The sequence below is a fragment of the Melanerpes formicivorus genome, unplaced genomic scaffold (assembly GCF_026170545.1).
Source record: "Melanerpes formicivorus ecotype bairdi unplaced genomic scaffold, bMelFor1.0.p_v2 SCAF_21, whole genome shotgun sequence".
NCBI classification, from domain to species: domain Eukaryota; kingdom Metazoa; phylum Chordata; class Aves; order Piciformes; family Picidae; genus Melanerpes; species Melanerpes formicivorus.
In genome coordinates, this window is record NW_027142373.1 from 3,560,631 (window position 1) to 3,581,895 (window position 21,265).

The window sequence follows — 21,265 nt, forward strand, 5'->3', positions numbered from 1 at the left end:
GTTCAGTCTGGCAAACTGTGTAGCTGACGCCAGTTCTCAGATCGAAGTAATCTCCCCAGAGGACACATTTGTCTAAACCATTAACTTCCTGAAGCAGATTTTGCTCTTGGGCATTTGCTCAACTATCTCAAAGATTATTCAAACACAGTGAAGATCATAATGGTAAACAGGCTGCCCAGGGAGGTTGTGGATGCCTCTTCCCTGAGGGTGTTGAAGGCAAGGGTGGATGAGGCCTTGAGCAACTGAGTCTAGTTTAGAGGTGTCCCTGTCCATGCAGGGTGGTTGGATCTCCAAGGTCCCTTCCAACCTAAGCCATTCTATGGTAAAGCAACTTCTGCACCCACCAGTAATCTTCATCTTTTACAACTGACCTTTAACATCCTTATGGTAATACATTTAAAAAACTCAGGAAGATTGATCTGTTTCCTAGGGATCCTCCACTGCATTTATCCTTTGCCACCTTGCAATCACACAGACTGTCAAACATCCAAGTAAATGTTACACTGAATAGACTGCAAGGCAGCTCTCCACAGCAACTGCACAGCTCTGTGATGCATTGCTTATCTATTGGAACACTTTTCCTGTCTGTCAGTCAGGAAAAGCAGATGGGATTAAAACAACAAACTGTTACTATGCCTCCGAGAATAACTGAAAGGAGAACGGTGTACATAGGAGCGCAGGTGGACTGCAAGATTAAGGGGTGTTTGCAAGTCATTCGGCTAATTAAGCTCTGTCCTTCCATCAGATCTCATTTTATTGCAGTTCCCACTTTATGGCAAGCCTTACAAATTGCTTTGAATCACAGCTATGCTGTGTCAGCCTTGAGCTGACTCAAACTCACACAGTATCCTTCTAGCCCATAACACCTTTCTGTTGTGTCAAAACTAGAGATGGTGAAAGGTGTAATAATCAGCTTCACACCTTGGCAGGAAGCAAGTGAGGGGTTGGACAGTCAGCTTCTGCAGCTTGTTCCAGGTCCAATTCACACTTACTGGGAAACACTGCAGAAAATTGGTGGCCTTTGGGTTCAGCCCTGAAATGAGCTGGTACTCCCTCAGGATCCTGCCAGGTGAAGTGCCCAGCCCTGTTCTTTCTGTAAAGGATATTCTGCTTTTCACTGAAAGGCTGTGAAAAATGAGTACAACACACAGGCTGAGCACCCAGCCAGGAGTGAGGATGCTGAAATTCTGTTTCCAGTGTTGTCACTCTCTAAACACACTGCCTTAAACAAATGACCTAATCTCTCCGTTTATTCAGCTGTAAAACGGAGATAAAAATTGCCTTATAAGTCCTCACAAGGGAAAAATTAAGTAATGTTTCCTAAAGTGCTTGGAGATCCTCACATCAAAGATTCCCTAGAAACAGAACACTGTGTCAGAGCAGTGGGGAATCCCTTACAAAATAAACAGCAAAACAGCAAATTGAAATATAACAATCAAAACTTAACAATGGCACACATCAAACCCAGCTGGTAACATGGATGGGGACAAACCTTCAACAGTTTACAACTCTAATGTTAACAAATCCAGACTTCCTAACACAAAAAGAGGAAAGGAAATCCTTTCTGATTTGTCTTTGACAAATTATGAAGAAAGACCTTTAACCTGCTGTCTCTGAACTCATTACTGCCAGGACATCTGGAGACAGTAATTGCCAGTAAGCTGCTAATGCCTGCACACAAAAGTCTGTGTGTTACAGGAGATGGAAGGGCAGTGACTGGCACATGCAACCTCAGGCAGATTGGGTTTTTATAGTGTTTAAAACAAACAACTCACCCTCCTAAGTGATCACATTTCTTTAAAGGTTTTTAAAGTCTGTTGTTGAAGGCTTTATAAATGTTTGCTGGGGGGTGGTATTTTCCAACACATGGCTAAGAGGGAAAGTGTTGTTCCTGAGCAGTTTGAGATAGCACAACATAGCATCCTAATCCCCAACAGGGCACGTTCAGTTCCAGATTCAGATCCAGCGGTATGGCCAAACTACTCAGCCAGTACAGTGTCAATGGGCTGATGGAGCAGATGTTACAAATATTCATCTCACTGCATTAAATATCATGGGTTTATGAGAAACCAGCAAGGTGTCATACAATTTATCACCACCTGTGATTTTGTACTTGCCCTTCAGTATGTTCCTATATGACTTGAATCACTTTCTATGGCACTTATCTTCTAAACTGTTCAGGCACAAATTTATCCCTAATCTCTGCACAAATGCTTCCTTTATGTGTTTAATTTTTCACTAGCTTACTTACCATTATTAGCTTTTCTGATTTCACTATAAACTGTTTCAGTCCCCTTCTGTACAGGAGCTGGAAAATGTATTGGCACAGAATCAATTCCTTTTCATGGATTTGGTTTTGTTGTTTTATTTTTTGTTTGTTTGCCTTATGAAAAGCTCCTTAAACAAACAGAACACACTGTTTTACTTTCAGAGGAAGTAGTTACATAAGCAGCAATGAGCCTGTGGAGTCCACAAAAAACACAGCTACATCCCTTCCCCCAAAGCCAGACTGTAAGGTGCTGAGAAGATGGCTCTCCCTCTCTATAAAAATGATAATGAAAATAGGCTTCCCTTTCTAAATTTGCCTTTAACATTCTAATAACTCCCTCAACTTAAATTGAGACTACTTTAATTTTACAGAGACATCTACCTCTAGAGAAGAGCTTCTCTGGATCACTTTGGAGAGCTCCCTCAATTTGTTCTATGGATTTAGGGATCCCAGACCTGAGGAGATCATTTGCAAGACTACCTACATCCACTTTTGGCAACTAGCCTGATTAAATCTTATGGGCACAAAAATAACCTGATTTTCTGTTCTTTGTGAACTGTCTCAGAAGACCGGGTTTGCATACTACATAGCTTCTATTTGGGTGCTATCTAGGAAAGATGTCCTCTCAGTCCCTCTGTGTGGTGGACTCTTCCAAAAGTGCACTGAGGGCAGGTGGACATAACAGGAGTGAAGGCTAAGAAGGCTTGTGGAAGGACAGAAAGCAAGGACAAAAAGCAGGCAGAAGATTTGTGCCTCCAAGGACACAGCTTGGATACAAATGCAATGTTAGTCTTAGATACTTTTCAGGCCCTGAAGTTTTAGGTAAACTTCTGCTCTTGAACGAGATGGAAAGCAAAAATCTCTTCTTTTTTTGCTGTCTGGCGTCTGTGAAAACTTATCCACAGAGTTTTGACACCAAACCAGGAACTTACGCAAGAAGGGAAGGGGCAGAGTCTTACCTAAAGGCCTGAAAAGAGCAAGAACTCAGTTTCTCTATGGTTAGTGTAAACACAGTTCTGGCTGGTAGGTGATTAGGATAATTAAGAATCCCTGCACAACCAAAAGAAAGCAAAATGCTCCAGAACTCTGTGCATTTAAAATTACTTTCTTTGTGCAGGCAGAGTCTAGAGGCCTGCTGTTCAAGGACTCCATTCCTCTTAGTTAAACTCAGTCTCTCAGAAAACCTCAGAATTCTGTATCACCTCCAATTTCTGTGGATCTTTAATAAACCAAGAAGTTAGATTTTTCTAGTTAAAAAAAAAAAAGAAGGTTGTTACCTCTCTGCATGAAACTGGAAAGAAAATTCACGTTTCTGGGTGCAGAGTCCTGTACTTTAGCTACAAAAAAAAAAAGCATGTAAAGAATTCAGCCATACTGATCTGCAGTCAAACTCAGTATCAGGCCTGTTCCAGCTCTGCACTGCTCTGAAGAACAGGTGTCTCAGGCACCACATTCTGATTTCCCAAAACTAATCTCATTTTTTAAACTTCTCTTAAGCATCCTTTAAACGCTGAGACCTAACACACAAGAATTGAGTTGCAGAACTGCTATTAATTCCAGCAACAGCAGGAGTCACGCTTCAGGGAGTGCCTAATCACAGCTTTCAAACTTGCAATTTTGGCAGGAACTTTTCTTTGCAAAATACTCTTAAGATCCTGAAGCATGTTTCATATGCTTATGGTCTGTTGCTTAAACGATCAATTCAGTTGGCAGCAAAGTAAGAAGTAATCTCCTCAGAATTTTAATGAGAGGTAGCTCATTTTGTCTGGAACACTTTTTTTTTTAGCAGATTACAATCCTAAATGTACTCCTGTTGACTATGTGGAAAGACTTGGTGGGAGGCATTTCCTGAGCTTGCCTTTTTCTTTCTTTTTTTTTGTTTTTCAGACCAATTTCACTACATTGTGATTTAAAAACATGGCCCTTGGTTTTTTCTTTGTTAATCTTCCAAAAGTTATCTCAGCACTGAAAAAATAAAGTGTGCTAGGAGAAATTGCTTGGATGATTTGGCATTTTGTTCCCACCAGCTTTTTAATGTTGCCACCCTGCAGATAACTAACCAGCTATAAAAATAAAAGAAGGAGCATGATCTTACTCAGCCCTGATTTGCAGTTTCTCCCTTCTTGCTTTCCTGATCCTACTGGTAGCACTGCCCTTGGTTTTTCATTTAGAGCCTTTATTGTTAATCCCAGCACTTTGCCATCTTTTTGCACAACTAAGCTTTAGGAAAGATAAGCACCATATTTTTGCCAAACATGTGGTCTCTGTTAGTGTCCAATTTACTAGTTCTCTAGAATTACCACCTCTTTAAATATCAAACTAACATTCCACTATGATTACCCCAAAGTGATGCTGACCTTGCATTTCACAGGGTTTTTAACTTCAATAGTTGTGCACTAGCATCTTGATCACTCTACACCATTGTGTTGTGTGGCAGATGCTCAGAAACAGTTGGAACGATTAAAAGTGTTGGCCCTGTTCTGAAAACAAGCACAGCAACTGTGGTAGCTCAGTGCAGAATTTTGCAGAGGTGGACAAACAGCATGCTTAGAGCACAGGGAAAACTGCTGAATGACACAGCAAGTGAAAACAGAGACAGAATAGGAGGACTGGCTGTTCTGGGAGAGCTTTGCTGCCAGATCTCAAGAGTGAGCACTTTTGCCCAAACATCTGTACTGCTACCTAAACAATCACGTCTTTGGTCTCTGAAAGAAGTGAGGGGTCCTTCCTACCAGGAAAAAGCAAATCTATCCATCTCTTCCTCAGTTTGCTTCTCTTTCTGCTGAAGCACAGAAGCTAGAGTGTGGCACAGATGTCTCTCATGGGGTTTATTCACTCTTAGCTACTTGAAGCTTTTTGTTGTATTCTGAAAGATTTCCCAACTTTCACCAGAAGGGCACAATGATAACACAGTTCCCCAGGTGACGCAATTTTTGGAGAGTGTATTTGCGTGTTGAGAATAAATTTCAGTGATGTTTCTCCTCCACAGTTGCAGAGAGATGTACCACAGCCTCATGCCATGAGGTCTGGTTACTGTTACTACAGAACTACAGGTAGAAGACCAATGTTACCTGGTCATCAATATTCTCATTTTTCTGTTTAATGTGCTGCAAAACTCAGGATGATCTCCGGGCCTCTCCAGACTGAGAGACTAAGCCTATGCTGGTCTCTCTTCCCTCTCTATCACAAGAGAATTACAGCTTTGACCCTTCAACCAGTTCCTTTCTAAAGGAGGAAATTCCACTGTGTTCTGTTCTCTGCATTACCCTTCCCTGTGGCTAAGTTCAAATGGCTCTCAGAGAAATTTGGACTCTGTCAGACAACGATTCACAGCTGGCTGTGTCCTGCTCAGAGTCTCAGCTCCAGCAAGGAGCCCTGCTCAGCACAGACTTCATGTGGATGGGACAGGCAAACACATGAGAGGATCCCAGAGGGGAAGAGGGGCTGCAATTAACAGCGTGGTGATCACAGCATTATCTAAGTTATGGGGAGTTACTGGCATGAAACTGTCATACCAAGAAAGCACAACCTGCTCTTACATTCACAGGTGCCAATATGAAACCAGTGTCAGGGAGCAGCAACCTGCCCAGACTTGCTCCCAAAACATAACCATAGAGGCCAGAGAGTTTATTACCTCTGTGAGGGTCAAGCGTTGATACTTCGACTTCAGTGTACTCCACCTCAGCACTCTCAAGGTCAGGTCCTGCCCCAAAAATATCAAGAAGATGTTTCTTTGTAGAACTGCATGCTTCATTTGAGCTGTGGGCCTGATCTTGGTGCCACTGAAATTAATGGACAAGGCCTCATTGATAGGTGCGGGATCAGGCCCCGTTTATGGCAGCTCTGAGTTACTCTGCTAAGAGCCAGCCCATTGCTAAGGGTCATCTTGGCCTGAAAGGAAGTAGAACAACTCAAGCCAGACTTCTGAAACCGTGGGGCATGCAAATTATGCCTAAAAAATTATTTTCTATTTAACACCTTCAAAAGTGGCACCACACAGATGGAGCAGGGAATTGTCTGAGATTTCCCCATATTCCTGCTCCAGGTCTTCTCTCTTCTCTCTCCCTCCCTGGTGTTACTTTCTCCTCCTTGTCTACGGCTGCTATGGCAGAGACACTTCCCATTCTCCACCATCCTCACGTTTGAAGCCTTCTCAAAGTCTTTCAGGGCCTCCCATATTACCTCTTTGCCAATAAGCAACTTTAGCACTTTTCTGTTATCCTTCAACCTCTCCTTAGAACATCTATAAGGGCAATCCACCTTCCTCCTCAAAAGGCTTCTCTGCCACAGTGCCCACAGAAAGCCTGGATTTACTAATACTGTAAATCAGACACCTGATATACCAAGACTATTGGCTGGCAAGCACTGGCTACCTGGATGCAACAGACACAAGAAACAGCTTTTCCTTTCTACTCTGTCTTTTCCTTGAGGTGGAAATGGTTTTCTATTAGATTTCCTGTAGAAGCTGGAAGGACCCATAGCAGTCATCCAATCTTGCATAACTGCTTATGGCTATTTTAGGACAGCAATTAGAGGAAGATCTAATGATTAGAAGAGCAAAATTTTGGAGCTACCTTCCAACAGTACTGATGAGAGAAGAAAAAAATAAGTTGAAAAAGCCCCAAACAGAGTGTTTAAGGTGGCACATTAGTATCAAATTTCAAATTACAAGCTTCCTACAGCAGCAGTGACTAATGATCACCACAGCCTTATGCTCCTGTGCACTGCATGAGAATGTTTCTCTAGTTTTAGTTTGAGTTATTCAGGCCACAAAGGAACAATTTCCATGCACCTAATATAAGCTCTTTCCTTTTCCTTGCTGAAGTAAAAGCTATTGCCACACAAATGCAGAATAGAAAATGTTATCTTTAGAGTATGTGAATAACAAACTTTTTTTGCACATCTGGCTGAGAGATCTCCAATAGCCCAGTTGGTTTTGATGAAGCCGCCCAGTCCATAGTAGGTAAGAAGTGAACCCATTTATTTCTGACACAGATGCAGATTATTAAAGCTGGGCACATTTCATCTGAAACAGGTAGGATACAATGGAAAACCAAGAGTCATTGAGCCAGTTTTCAAAGCTTTTTTCCAAGTTTTCCTGTGAAATTAACTTAGTGCAGCACCTTTCTCTTGCTTTTGTGGCATAGTGCTGCCCTGCACACTCAGAATTGCATCAAAGAATTATCAATTAGAAATTTCTGCCACCTATGCTGCATATAGGTTTATACAGGAATTCAGTTCCATGCTCTGTATTATTTTTAATTACACCAGATGCCTTCCCAGCCATCCTGCAACTCATGGTCCAATTGACAACCAAGTCAAAATGTACTGTAAGACATGAGAAATTGTGTCTAAGCCATGAGAATACTTTCATATTGACCCAAAATAGATGGGACAATGTATGCTTTCAGATGGCAGTACCCACACCTCTAAGTACTGTTCTTGGGTTAAATATCTTAAAAACACCAGGAATACAATGTGCCAGATGGTGACATGATTTAAAGAATAACCCACATGGTGTCTCAAGGTATTGGGCCAGTTATTTCATTCAGATTCCAGAGGTTTAATGCTTAAATATTTCAAGATCTGCAGAAATGAGGAAAGGAAAGAGAAGGTAAGGAAGGAGAAGTTTGCAGAAAATTTGTTCTTTAAGAATCCCTGAATATTTGTAGAATATAGAACATAAAATTTTGAGTCCAAGTTGTACTTTGATACCATCCTTCATTAGATGGCCTAGAATCCAGCACAGCTAACTACCCTTCATAATGCAGTTGCTAAATGGATCCTGCCATTTTGCACAGAAGGAAAAAGAACCAACCTCGGCAAAGCAAAGAGTCATCCCACTATCAAAGAGAACAAGGAAAGGACTGGACCTATCACATCCTGATTGCCACTAGAAAACACCACAACTTTCAATCATGAAATAGTGCTAAAATCTATTAGTTAAATAAGAAGTTACCTTTGCTCTCATCTGTTGATTTCATGTGATTTTCACTGTCTTCAATGTAACCTGACCCTGAAATAGTAAAGCAAAAGCTGAGCTGAAAAAATACTTAGCACAGCAAATCAAACAAATGAGTTTCACAGTATTTCACAGCACTGTGAAACTTACATAGTTACATAGCTCCAACTCCTATTGGCATTATAGAGAAAATTCTACTTTTAGATTCATACCTAAGACATTTATGTAACAAATGAAAAAAAAAAACCTAAACAAACAAAACCAACCATGGGTTTTAAAATGACCAGATAAAAACCACCCAAGGCATAACTTTGTTATACAGCTATAGCTGTATGTTAGGTAGTCTAAGCAACATATCCACCTGTCCTTGTACAGTGCATTGAGATCCTGGAAAGAAAGGTGCCCTGTCATGCACAGTTAACATTGCTACAGTGTGGCCACATCACAGGACCTTGGGCCAGAACTCAAACTTCCTATGTAAAATAATTTTCATGCAGCTGTGTCAAAACCAGAAGGTAATTTTTGTTCTACCATGATCTCTCCACCTGCAGTATTGCAAACTGATTGCCTGGGAGAAGGATCTGAGCAGACTCATAAACCAATCTTTGTGCAGGACACGCTCATGAAAAGCTGTGCACAGACGAATGGTAGAAAACACTTGGGAGAATGTTATTCCTCTGCATTCCCAAAACTCTGGGCCCTATCCAAACAACATCAATGCAAGTCTTAAGGATTTAAATAAATGTTTAATTAAGCAAATTCACTAACAGCCTTGAAATGAAGTATCCTACCTGAATAGTAGTCTCCATCATTGTGCTGTCTTGTCAGTTTTTCACTTGTCAAATTTGTAGCCAAGGCAGAACTTGAAAGCAAACCAATAGAAGTTGATGTCAGTCAATAAAAACAACATGAGAGATGCAAAGATCAGTCACTGTCTGTGCTGACTGCCACATTCTCAGCTACTGAAGCTAATGAAAATTTTGCTTTATCTTTAAAAATAACATGAAGAAACTTCAAGGTAAAAAATGTTCCCTCTTGCGTTAGTCTTTAAGACCTAGGTGTTTTTAATTCTATATCCTAATGCTTTCAAATGCAGGCCTGACATTTTTCTCTTTTTCTTAGCTGGCCTTCCCTCCAGCTTTTTTCTATTTTTAGAGTATTTCCTCATCTTATTGTTGTGTTAGCAGGTGGTACATGAAGCACAACCGTCTGCAGGTGTGTGCCACAGTAACTTAGATGATGAAAGGCCTCCTGTCCTTTAAACAGAAATACTTCTTCATTACTATAAAGCAAGACAACTTACCCAGACATCTCCAGAGATGGTCCTTTAGCTTAACAGAGAAAAAGAAAATAATCTATTAATAGATTGCACAAGTAAAAGGATTTAAAAGTAAAAATTAAACCAAAAAGACAGGGATTATCTACCCAAGTCTCAATAATTTCTCTTGGCTATCACAAAATTTATTACCTAGTGGTTTATTTCCTGTTTATTACCCCTCAAGGGTCTCCTTCATATAGAACCTAAAATCCCCCAACCCCAGGCTTTAGCCTGACCAATTTAAGCAGTCTGGGAATCCAGATACTCCACGCTTTCTCCAGTACTTTGCAATGTACTGGACATCACAGGATAAACCAGATGTACTTATTTTCTGAAAGAACAAGATCTGAAAGAGCATCATCATCATAAACACAAATCCCTCAGTGAAATTGGATTACAGCATTGGGAGAAAAAAAAACCAACCCTAATAATCTCAAATTTGTTTCATGAGGCCTAGAGAAGCTCCCCAGCTATACCTGAGCTGGGACCCCAAATCAAATTGTCACAGCTCTATAAGGGAAAAAAAAACTCCTTAGGCCCTCTCTGCCTCTGCATTGCATCTACTTTCCAGACCTAGGACTGCATCAGGTGAGTGCAGTTCTGGCCTATCCCAAATAACCTTTGCTTCACTAGTGCCTTCCCAGCACCATTAATTACATGCTCCCATTCTGCCCAACACATTTCAGCACACTTGTGCCTTAATTTGGGCCACCTGGCAGTTTTTAGTAGATCTTCAGGTGTTTTTTAATTGTGCTTTGTCATCTCTTGAAGCCTCACCCCCACAAGCATGTTTAGCTGTAATACATTTGTCACCACACGAACAGGAGGGAAGCATTCATTACCCTTTTTCTTCTTGCACAAGAACCACCAGAGAGTGAGTGCTGCTGCTCCAGCCAGAGGGAGCAGGACAAATGCAGCGATGATGCCTTTCTGCCATGATGCTAAAATGACTGGAAATAAGAAGGACATGTTTCAGAGAGAAGGTACAGTGGCAGAACACCATCTCCAACTTCTGCAGTTCCTGGCCTTCTTACACACTGAGGTTTAAAGAGACATGCATGCTAAGTTCACTAGTGAGCCTCTGCTCAGTACACCAAGCTGCATTTGGCTGCCTTCTGGCTCCTTTGGCTCTTTAAGCATCCCTTAAATTTTTCTATGTAAGTCAGACAATCTTTGCTTATAAACAGATCTGTTTAACATCTAACAACAGTGGAACAAAAACAAGGAAGTTACACTTAGTAACACCCCAGAAAATATGACCTCAGCTGTCATGATGACATAGCATGCAGCTTATCACAGACATTAGCTTACCGCTGATGGTTATGGGCTGGCTTTTCACATCCACGTTAGCTCGATTGGAAGCCATGCAGTAATAGGTCCCTGTGTCCTGCCTGCTCATCGCTTCCTTGCGCCACATGACTCTGTCTGCATTCTCACTCTTCTCAAACAGAAGAACTTCATGATCACTTTTTCGAAAAATCCTGAAGTGGATTGGCCAAGATCCTTCTTTCACAGAGCAGAGAAAAGCAGTCTCACTGCCATCTTCCACTTCTCCATACGGAAAACTGCCCAAGCTGGCATTTCTGATTGGTACTACCGAGGAAGACACCAATATGTTAGTCATAAAAGGTCTGTTTGTTTTAGATAGGAAGCAGGATGCAGATTTAAGACCTTCTTCAGACAAACCTTTGAATCAGTAAGATCTAAACTAGCATCTGTCACATGAAACCTCACTTCCACCTGCTCCGAGTACACCAAACAAATCTACAGAAACACAACATACTGCTTAAAAGGTCCTAGAAAGACAAGATGCTCCCATACACAGGTAATAACAGGCAAAGGCTCACACACATGCCTCAGAGATTTATTAGTTCTGACACTGGCCTTTGGTTTCTTTCCATATCTGCCAATAGCACACTTGCAAACCACAGCCTTCTCACTTGCATATCCCTTCCTGAAGGGCTGCTAAGATTCCCAGCACATATGAAACATCACACTTTTTTCTGTGGACTTCCAACTCATCTTTTGAAAGCTTGAACTACCAACCTCCCTCATGGGCAGAAGAACTTTCCCATTCTATTTCACACATATTTGTAGATCAGAGACCTTGCTCATGTACAGGAACTCCTAGCTGCTAATAAGGTGTAATAATAGACTGACTTTCAGAGCTACTTAGCAACTGCAGCTTCTGGAAACTGCAACTAACAACAGAGGTGTTCAGAAGGATTATTAAAAGTGCAGATTTACACCTTTAAGCAGGAATCTAGCTAACTCAGCTATCTTAGTGAGTAAAATCACAGGCTCCAACACCATATAGAAATTTAATTCAGTCCTTCAAAAATCAAACAGGAAAAAAAAAAAAGGATCTGGTCTTAAGCTTTAAAATGCTGTTAATAAAACAGCATCTCTAAGATCTCAGGCCAGATCTTGTTTTAACATTGAAGTAAACGCAGTTGTAGTTAACTTCATTAGGATTCCTATCGAGGTTTTTACTTTAGTGAAAAATAGTCTGTGGTACAATTTTCTCAACTATTTTTCATTCAGGTGAGTAAAAAGATTTATAAACATTGGACATCCACTTTGCTTAGTCCATCACTGGCTGCTAGAGTTCCAAAACCCAAGCTATGGCAAGAAGAACCAAACAGACTTACCTATCACTGTGACATTCAGAATATTGCTAGTTTTCATGCCGCTGCTGTGATTGTTTTTAGCTTCACACTTGTATCCTCTTTTGTCGTCTTGCCTAATATTTTCATCCAAGAAGGTAGCATATGTGTCATTAATTACTGTTGCCTTAATTTCGCTTCCTTTGTAGAACGTGAATGTTATTGGCGGTGTTCCCGTGGCCGAGCGACAGATTAACTGCAGAGTCTTCCCCAGCACCACCTCAGGTAAACCACCAACAACAGAAAGAGTTGGCTTGGAGACCGGAGCTAAGAGGGAAGAAAAGAACAAAGTATTGAAAATTGCACTGCATAAGGCTGAAAGGTAGAACATGATTTAGCAGAAAACAAATATACAATATTTGGGTCTCTGGTACACACAGCCTGCATTCAGGAGCATTTCCTCATTGACAGGATGGAAGCAGAGGGTGACTGGAGCAAAACAAAATCAAAAATAACAAACCATATGTGACCATGAATAAAATAGCACACAAGGAGAGTGCAAAGGAGAACAAAGGATCAGTGACACAGCTGTGGATAACCCAAACTCCAGAACTAGCTCTGATCCAAGGAGAAAGTCTGTAGAGCAAAAATTCATGCAAGTACCAATGCATGTATGACCTGAGATGGATCCTGCAGCACCCAGGCAGGGATCTTTTTCTGCAGCACAGTTAATCTCCCTTTGCAGACCTGAAAACCAACTGTGCTTGTTCCATGAGACGCAAGGAAACTAAAGTGCTTGTAATTAGTGTGCTGGTGAGGGGGTTGTATTTATAGCAAAAAACTTGGCTTTTCCAGATGACTTCTGGCTCTCATGGCTTTCTGCCTGGAGGGTCAGGGAGAGGGCTTCAAGGCAGATACTGACAGTTTCTCATCAAGCTGATGAGTGAAAGGTTTGCAGAACACTTAGAGCTCCTGCAAATGGTAACGAATTGGAGTTTATTTGGCACCTAGCAGAAACAAGGGGACAGAAGGAAGACACGACTCCCTTCTCCTAGGGCCAGCCCTGGAAAAGTCTGACTTGATTAGATCACAACAGGACAAGTCCTCTACAGCTAAAGATGATGAGCACATCTCACAAACTAACACTGCAAGAACTAACAGACACTCTGCTAGTTCAGGGACTAGAGACTGACTGTGAACAGATGTGCTTTTCATAAGCTTATGGTCTTGATTTTCTCTCCCCACCACTGCGTTCTAGGCCTCTGTATCAACTCACCAAAAACATTAATCCCTACAGGTTTGCTCTCCTTGACTATTCCTTTTACTTCAGCTTTACAGAAATAGGATCCAGTATCATTCACACTAACTCTCATTGTTAAGTTTCTAGAATTTTTCAGCCAGATGTCTCCATCTGAATTTTTGCGGAACACAGAGAAGTTAGCTTTGCGAAAGCCATTGATGCTGCAGCTGAGGGCGAGTTCTTTGTTTTCATCCAGGTTCTTCATGGAAGCAATTAATATTGGCTTGGGGAACAACTCTGCAATAGAAAGAGAGAAAAAAATAATTCAAATTGAGCCTAAAAGAATAGGACTGCCTATCTCCAAGTATCCAGAATGAAGGACGTACTGAAAGTTGACAATCAAAGGGGAGTACATGATGATGCTATTTTAATAAAATCATCTTTTCAGGGGAAAGAGAAATGTAGCAATCACTTGAAACCACTTCTCATGTGTCTTATTTGACAGTATGACTTTAGTTGAAATGTACTGGCATGTGAAAATCAGAACCCTCAAATCTAACCTAAATAGCCCTTAACTTACACTTGCATCTGAAAGTTATGCTTGGAGCCTGAATTCTACCCAATTTAAATAATAATCCACTGAGTAAAATCTAAGATAAACAGAAGTGTTACCTGACACAACAACATTCAGTTTGTTGGTTTTAGATGCTCTCCCTTGCTCCACCTTACACAGGTATTCACCACTGTCCTCTAAAGTAGCTACAGTGGAGTATTTCAGATGTTTCTCATCTCGTACACTCTTCAGGATCGTTCTGTTTTTCTGGAGTATGATTTCAATGTCACGCATCCGAGCCACCACTGTCGAGCATTCAAACTGTATTCTGTCTCCTTCTGTAATATTACTTGAAGGTCTGGCACTCAGAGTAGGCTTTATAAATGGTTCTGCAAGAGAATACACACATACTCAGGATGCAACTTTTTAATTACAGTGAGCAAAGCAACGTAAAAAGAAAAGTTAAGCGGCTTACCCCTAACTGTAACAAGTGTCTTGTTGCTGTGTTCTGACTTTTCCAATTCGAAGTTTACATATCTCCCACCAAAGCAAACAAATTGTAAAATATTATCTCCCTCTTCAACAGAAAACTCCACCACAGAAAAATTTCTGCGTGCCTCAAACACATGTTTTTCCTTGGGCGTTGAGTTCATCTTTATCTTCTGGAAAAAGAAATGTAAAGGAGGTTCTTCTTCTGGCAGCTCACAACGTAATTTCACAACTTCACCCTCTAAAACTTCTTTTTTCTCAGCAGTCAGGATTGGTTTGGTCATTCCTTAGAACAGAAGACAAGAAGATTCATAGAACATTGCATAATCCTAAAATAAACACTGTCTCTGGTGACTATGGCAGCAGATACAAATAATTTGCAAGAACTGAGCTTTTGAAGATAATTCCTTTGATGTGTGGGTGCAGGCCAAGGCATCTTCAGAAGAATAAAACATCCCCCAAGAGGGTAATGAAATCTAATGCAATGTGTGAAGTATGAAACTTGCTGTTTGAAGGTAAGACCACTTTCTTCTCAGTGTTTCCTATTGCCACTCAGAAACAAACAAGTGAAGAAACTAAGTACCATCCCAACTTCTGTACCTGGAGGTGCAGGCCTCTGAAGAAAAATTACAGACCCTGCACAACCCTGAAACTATTAAATCCCGAACAAATTCTTTCCAAGCTGCTTTTCCAAGGGGAAAAAAGTCACTTGGAGTCAAGAGCAGACAGCTAGAAAGAGTATAAACAGAGGTGGCCTCTCTTCTCATCAAGACTGATGTAACATTGTCTGCAGAAGTAGTCCACAGCTGATCCCAGCTTTAGCAATGGCTGTCACAAGGTGAGAATCTCTAACCATTATCTCCAGCTTTTCCAGTGATCTGCCTGCACACATGACCCCACCCCATGTTTACGATCTACAGGCACAAGCTTTCCTCCAGCCTGGGGAACAGAGGCTCAGGACGTTACAACTGGTGGCACAGGAGGCACAGATTGTATTCCTATCACTGATCTGCCATTTCTGTGCCTTGATGTGAATATTTAGTGTTAAACTCACATAAAGTACTGTGATGTGTAGGGGGAAAGAACACTTTGCAAGATATCCTATTTGGCAGTGACTGTTATCACTGCCCCTGGAAGGTTGTTCTCTTTTTGTGTCTTAGGAAAGTGCAGTTTGAAGGAACACTCACCTGTCACCCGAATGTGCAAGGAGTTACTGGATTTTGTCTTTCTGCCTGCTTCCACGGTGCACTCATAATCTCCTGTATCTGAGGATCTAGTTGCAGGTATATCATACTGTGCATCTCCTTTGTCTGTTACAGTCATGAACACCAGCTTGCCATTCTTAAATATTGTAAAGTTATGTTTCAGCTGGAAATCAGTACTTTTGCTAATATCAGCGTGGCAGATAATTGACATAGGAGCTCCATTCTTTGCTTTGACAGAGGGCTTAACCTGGATTTCAACTGAATTGAAAGTAAAAACTTGATGGAAAGAAGGAAAAACAAAACAGAAAAAGAGTTATATTTATTTTCAGTTAGTTCAACATAATCCTCAAGCTGCTACATTTTAATCACAAAAAAAATTATTCCTTTTACCCTAGCAGCAAGTGTTAGCATCTTTCAGGTCAGATCTCAGAAATGTTGACAGTGGTAGCAACTTCACCATCCACTGCACAGATACATTAGAGGCAGCTACTGACTGTCACAGCACACACTGCTCACCTAGGCCTGAGAACCACTCATCTGGCCATGCTCATGGCCAATTCTACCAAGTTCCCTAGAAAACACAGTGGACACTGGAGTAGGTTTGCAGCTATTTCTTTGTTTTCCTTATGGTTTGTTATCTTTAATTGTCAGGATACAAACAAAATTTGGTATTTATATTTGTCTGATTAAACTGAAAATTGGCAGTAAACCCCTGCTTGCATTTCTACTATACCCCAAGCCAATTCAGCCCAAATTTGCAGAAATTCCTGGAGTTACCCTTGTTTGTTTGGCTTTTTTTAATCTTAATGTAAGGTTAGGATTCTGTCATCCAACAAGCTCCTCTTTTAACATGTAATTCACAAGCCTGAGATAATGTTAAAAGCTCTAGTTTAGGATAATTAAATCATACATAAGATACTTGGGTTCAAGACCTGCAAACAAACATCTACCTGCCCAGCTTTACGTTGCTGGCAGTCCAGCAATCGCACTCTCAAGGGTCCTTAGCAATCACAGCATGAATAATTCAAATACAGAATCATATGCAGAAGCAAAGCTTTCAATTAATTTATAATTCAGATATGTTCATCCCTGAAAAATTAAACTGAATGCAATATTCCTATGAAAAGAAATTAAAGATTGATAAGCACTTTAAGAAGTAAAGTTTCTAATAGTGTTCACATGTATGTAGTGCTTCTGTGTTTGTAACCAAAGCAAGGACAAATAACGCAGAGCTTAATATTTTATAATTATTAAGAGTCCTGGCATAATGAACATTTTTGTTCATACAACTAGAAGAATGAGGATAAAGAAAGATGTAGGAGTTCGTTCATTTTCCCTTCCTTTAGAACTTAAAGTTTTTGGGTATGCCCATTTGGGCTAGGACTTGTATTAGAAATTGCTGCTAGAAAAGCTTCCCTGCAACATGTCCCTCACCATGCAGTCTTACTAGCTATTTATAAATAAAGTCCTTGCTAGTTTGCGGCATAAAACCAATGCAAAACTTGTAAATGTTTTTGCATGTGAACATTCTACATGACAAGAGGCAAATATTTCTCCCTAGTGACGGGAGAAAAAAAGGAGTGTACATGCTAGAAGTCAGCAAGATGGTGCAAAAAGTAAAGGCATTCCTTTCACAACATGAGTTCTCGCCTCTGCTCAGACATTGTCTTTTCTTTCACAGGAAAAAGAGCATGGGAAAGCACCCTTAATTATATTTTATCATGTCATCCTGCCTCCTTCCTTGTGGGCATGCGAGAGCGCCTTTTTTTAAGACTAAACCAAAACTCTAGGAACTAAATTTCCTCTCCAGTTTCTTCTCATGTATCCCTCAGTAAAGCAAACTGTTCCAGGAAGGATTTCACTGAAACACTTAGCAAAGTGTAAGCAGTGTATCTCTCATTTAAACACTACACCAAGAAACACCACCAAGTAGTAACTTCATTTTTTGACATGGCCAAATTTCATACTGAGCTACAGTACAGCCAATCCGCCTAAGTTCTGTTACAGATGCACACCAACCACCAAAGAATTAGTTAAATTACTTGTTTTTAATCTGTGTGTGAAAAAAACCCTACCATCACCTACCTCTCTCCTGAGCAGAAAGTTCAGAACCTGGGGGAAGGAAAAAAAAAAAAAAAAAAAAGAAATAAATCTTATTTTCCAAGGTTATGGAGACAGCAATGGCAAACAACCCCCAAACAAACCAGAGCTGTACACATCCAGCCAGACACTTCGTTACCAGACTTACACTGCAAGAAAATCACCAGAAGAGCAAGATACATCTCGTTCCTGAAGAACAGACACTTAATTCCAAAATAAAACAATATTCATCATCAGAGGTGATGCCTCCAGGTACCAAAACCAGGGTATGCCTTTTTCTGTTGTTTTATGGAAACAGATACAATTTTGCCCTTAAAATCTGTAAGTTTTCCCAGATCTTCAACAGCAACTGGCTCGATCAAGTAATCGTTCCCATTACTGGAAACTGGAAATGGCGAACAATGAGAATCTATCTGCTGCTCACAGGCAGATTACTGTTCAGGAAGTGACTGGACTTTTCCTGAGGGCGCCACCAAATGCAATTGCTTTGTTTAATTTCTTAAGGTGTATTCAAAAAAACAAGAAGTTCCAATGACATTTATCCTGCAGTTCCTGTCAATTTGGCTATTTTTAAGTCACAATTAACCATTTATGAACACAAATTACCTTTGTTGTTTGACCTCTGCAAATATTTCCCTTCACCCTGACATGGAAACTCTTTCAGAGCACATGTGTACGTAATTACTAATTTTTTCCCCTTTACCTCCATTTCTAGGTCTCTCACCTTTGCTGTGGCAAAGAACAGCTTTATTGTGGGGTGCACAATAAATTCAAGTTACCTCAGAAATCATAGCTCCTGTTGCATCAGACTGGAATGTTGGATGTCTCCTCGTATGTCAAAACCATGGGGCTGCACAAGGTTTTATTTGATGTAGTCAGGACAGTGCAAAGCATGCACAATCATAAAACTTAAACCCCACACGGCCTATTCTCAACAGCCATTTTCTTTTTGCATGAATGTGATTTTAATCCTCAATAATCTGCCACTGCAAAAGTGGCACCAAATCAAGCAGGAATTTCATTTTCCCAGAAAAAAATTCCTTTAGCAATTCAGTGTTAGGACCTCTCAGTTATTCAGTGTATTTCTTTTTTCAGTTTGCTAGTCCTCTTTTAAATCAGATTTAAATCAATCCACTTGAGTCCTAAGACTAACTCAGTCTATAGACTTGATAATTGAGTTGAAATCATGTCTTTCAAAAAATGTTTTTCAGTTGTGTGCCCCAGAACTCCCTAAGTAGCAATTCAGTTATTCCTAAAAATCAAGTGCCAAACTTTCAATCCCTTAGTTTCTTTCCTTTGTAGACTGAGTCAGTGCTCTCCTTTCCTCCCAGAAACATTTTCCAGGCTTGTTAAAATGCTACTTAAAACAATACTAAATACACTCACAGAAGCCTATAAATATGACATACAGTTCTCATAAGCTTCACTGCCTATATGAAATACTTTGTTTTCATCTCCTGGGGTAAGTGAAAATTGTAATTCCCCCCCCCCCCCAATAATAGTTTAAGGCTCTAAGTGTACTTTAATGCTTGTATTACACACTGAAGTGTGGCATTTTGAAAAAGGAAACAGGGGGTAACACTCACTGGTTTAATAACATATCAGCAATAGGAACCAGCATCCATCCAGCTATGTGCAGGGAGGGAGCACAGAACAGCATATGAGTGCTGGCAAATTCATGACTAAGAAGTAAGGTGGTTTAAGTAGCAATAGTGTTTATTCTGCTCAATCTGTTCTGTTTGAAACACACCAACAACAAAAGCCTGATGGTCTGGCTGGTTGCCAGCAAAGGTCTCCAGAGCCAGGTAAAGGAAAAGAGGAGGTAGGCATGTGGCAGGTGGAGAACAAAGGTAGATCAACTTGTGCTATTGATAACAAAAATCAGGAAGGAAGGAGATTTCCCCCTTTTCCCATGAAAGAATTCACCAGGACATACAAAGCTCAGCAGTCTTTCCCACAGGCAACAAAGGCTTTCCTCATAGCCACAACACAGGAAGGACAAAGTGAGTGTGGGGCAGTATCCTTCACAGGGAGTGAGCACAGCTGGGTTCAGAACCAGGCTAGTTTGAGGCTAAGGTGGAAAGGCCACTTTAGGGGATTAACTAGGTCAGGAGTAAGGTTTAATGGCGCAAACACCTGAGGCTGTTGCAAGATATCACTTCCAAGCGAAGGAGGTTCTGTAAGATACCACAGGCCAATTAGTCTATCATACTCCTGATAAATCCTCAGCATTGCCCTGGAGAGGAAAACCTGGCTAATACTGACCAAAATCCAAGAATTACATTCAGCTGCAGCAATTTAAGCTAAAATACCAAGAAACTTGAGAGAAAAGCATTTCAAATGCAACAGAATGGCTTGAGACCACCTTCCATTGTTAAACTGGAAATCTGATTGACCTGAACTGTGAGGTTCCTGTGCCAGTAATGCAGCTGCTTGTTTTGCTAACATTCTCTCACTGCTCTCTCTCAAGATAGGATTTTCTGAATAAGTAAGCTAACATACACCATCTAAAGTATCCCTTCAGTCTCTAGGACACTGACCTCAAAAATGCAATACACCTTCTGAAGCAGACAGCACAGTGGTGACAAACTGCCACAAAGCCTTTTGAAACCTACAGGAATCGTGACATTTAACCCGCTGCCCAATGAACTGGACCCTTAAACATTCATACAATGCTCATTGGGGAATTCACCATCCCTGGACCAGCTGGCTGGGTCCCCTGCTACTTGCTTACATCTGGCATTTCCCAAAAAACATCAACTCTTGTCATTTGACCAGAGCTTTGACTAAAATCAGAGGTAAAAGAAATTCTCCTAGCTAAAAACAAAATGCTGAATAAGATTTTCAAAATTCCCCCTCTGCAAACCCAGTAGTTTAAACCAGTGTCTTATGACAGGAGGGGAAGTTAGGAATTCACACTTCAGCTGTTTATTTTCATTTGCTCTCCAGCTGGCTGGCACGACAGCAAAGAGCACACTGCAGCACGAGTCTTTAGGACTCATTTGACTTCCTCACAGAGCACACACTCCTGGAAATCTTCTGGGGCCCCTAAACTTTGTCTCAAACATCCAGTTCCTAATGGGAGTTTCACTTTCTTCAGAAAGTCTTCGAGTTCTGCCTCACTGATTTACTGACAAAACATTTCTCTTAACATTCTGGGGTCATTAAATCTTGACCCCGATAAGGGAAGCTTTGTACAATTTCTTGTATAAATTCACTGGTTTTAAAACCTGCCAATTGCTACAGAGGCACATCTAAATCTGTTAACATTTATACAAGTTCAGAGAACTGTGCCCATCTGCACTGAAATCAACACAAGCCTTTTCAGTAACTAAATCATGGGTAGAAAAGCAGTTCTGATTTCTAATCCCCAAATGCATAACACATACAATTGTTTAATTGTTTTGGTTCCTTACAACTGTGAACTGTTTTGCTTTATTATCACTCCCTGTTTCCAGTACACTCAGATAACAGCATTATAACAAATGCTGCTGTTTTCGCAAGCCTAGACAAATCCCTGGGG

The 21,265-nt window shown here is 40.7% G+C and overlaps 1 protein-coding gene across 7 annotated transcripts in view; it reads right to left on the minus strand.

Annotated features, from left to right (window-relative positions):
• PECAM1 (platelet and endothelial cell adhesion molecule 1) overlaps positions 1–18,174 on the minus strand; it is a 28,337-nt gene extending 10,163 nt beyond the window's left edge. The window contains exons 1-15 of one of the 7 annotated variants that reach the window (XM_068151074.1): positions 17,891–18,174; positions 17,728–17,754; positions 15,625–15,918; positions 14,424–14,723; positions 14,068–14,337; positions 13,432–13,692; positions 12,201–12,482; positions 10,861–11,142; positions 10,392–10,499; positions 9,535–9,562; positions 9,023–9,093; positions 8,229–8,285; positions 5,904–5,972; positions 3,547–3,606; positions 2,252–2,308 (exon numbers count right to left, since the gene is read on the minus strand). In XM_068151074.1, the coding sequence (XP_068007175.1) occupies positions 2,252–2,308; positions 3,547–3,606; positions 5,904–5,972; positions 8,229–8,285; positions 9,023–9,093; positions 9,535–9,562; positions 10,392–10,499; positions 10,861–11,142; positions 12,201–12,482; positions 13,432–13,692; positions 14,068–14,337; positions 14,424–14,723; positions 15,625–15,918; positions 17,728–17,754; positions 17,891–17,924 (2,200 nt within the window). In that variant the 5' untranslated portion in view covers positions 17,925–18,174. The remainder of the gene's footprint in view (positions 1–2,251; positions 2,309–3,546; positions 3,607–5,903; positions 5,973–8,228; positions 8,286–9,022; positions 9,094–9,534; positions 9,563–10,391; positions 10,500–10,860; positions 11,143–12,200; positions 12,483–13,431; positions 13,693–14,067; positions 14,338–14,423; positions 14,724–15,624; positions 15,919–17,727; positions 17,755–17,890) is intronic. The other 6 variants (XM_068151079.1, XM_068151078.1, XM_068151077.1 and 3 more) reach the window with 6 other exon arrangements.
• Positions 18,175–21,265: the final 3,091 nt, after the last annotated feature.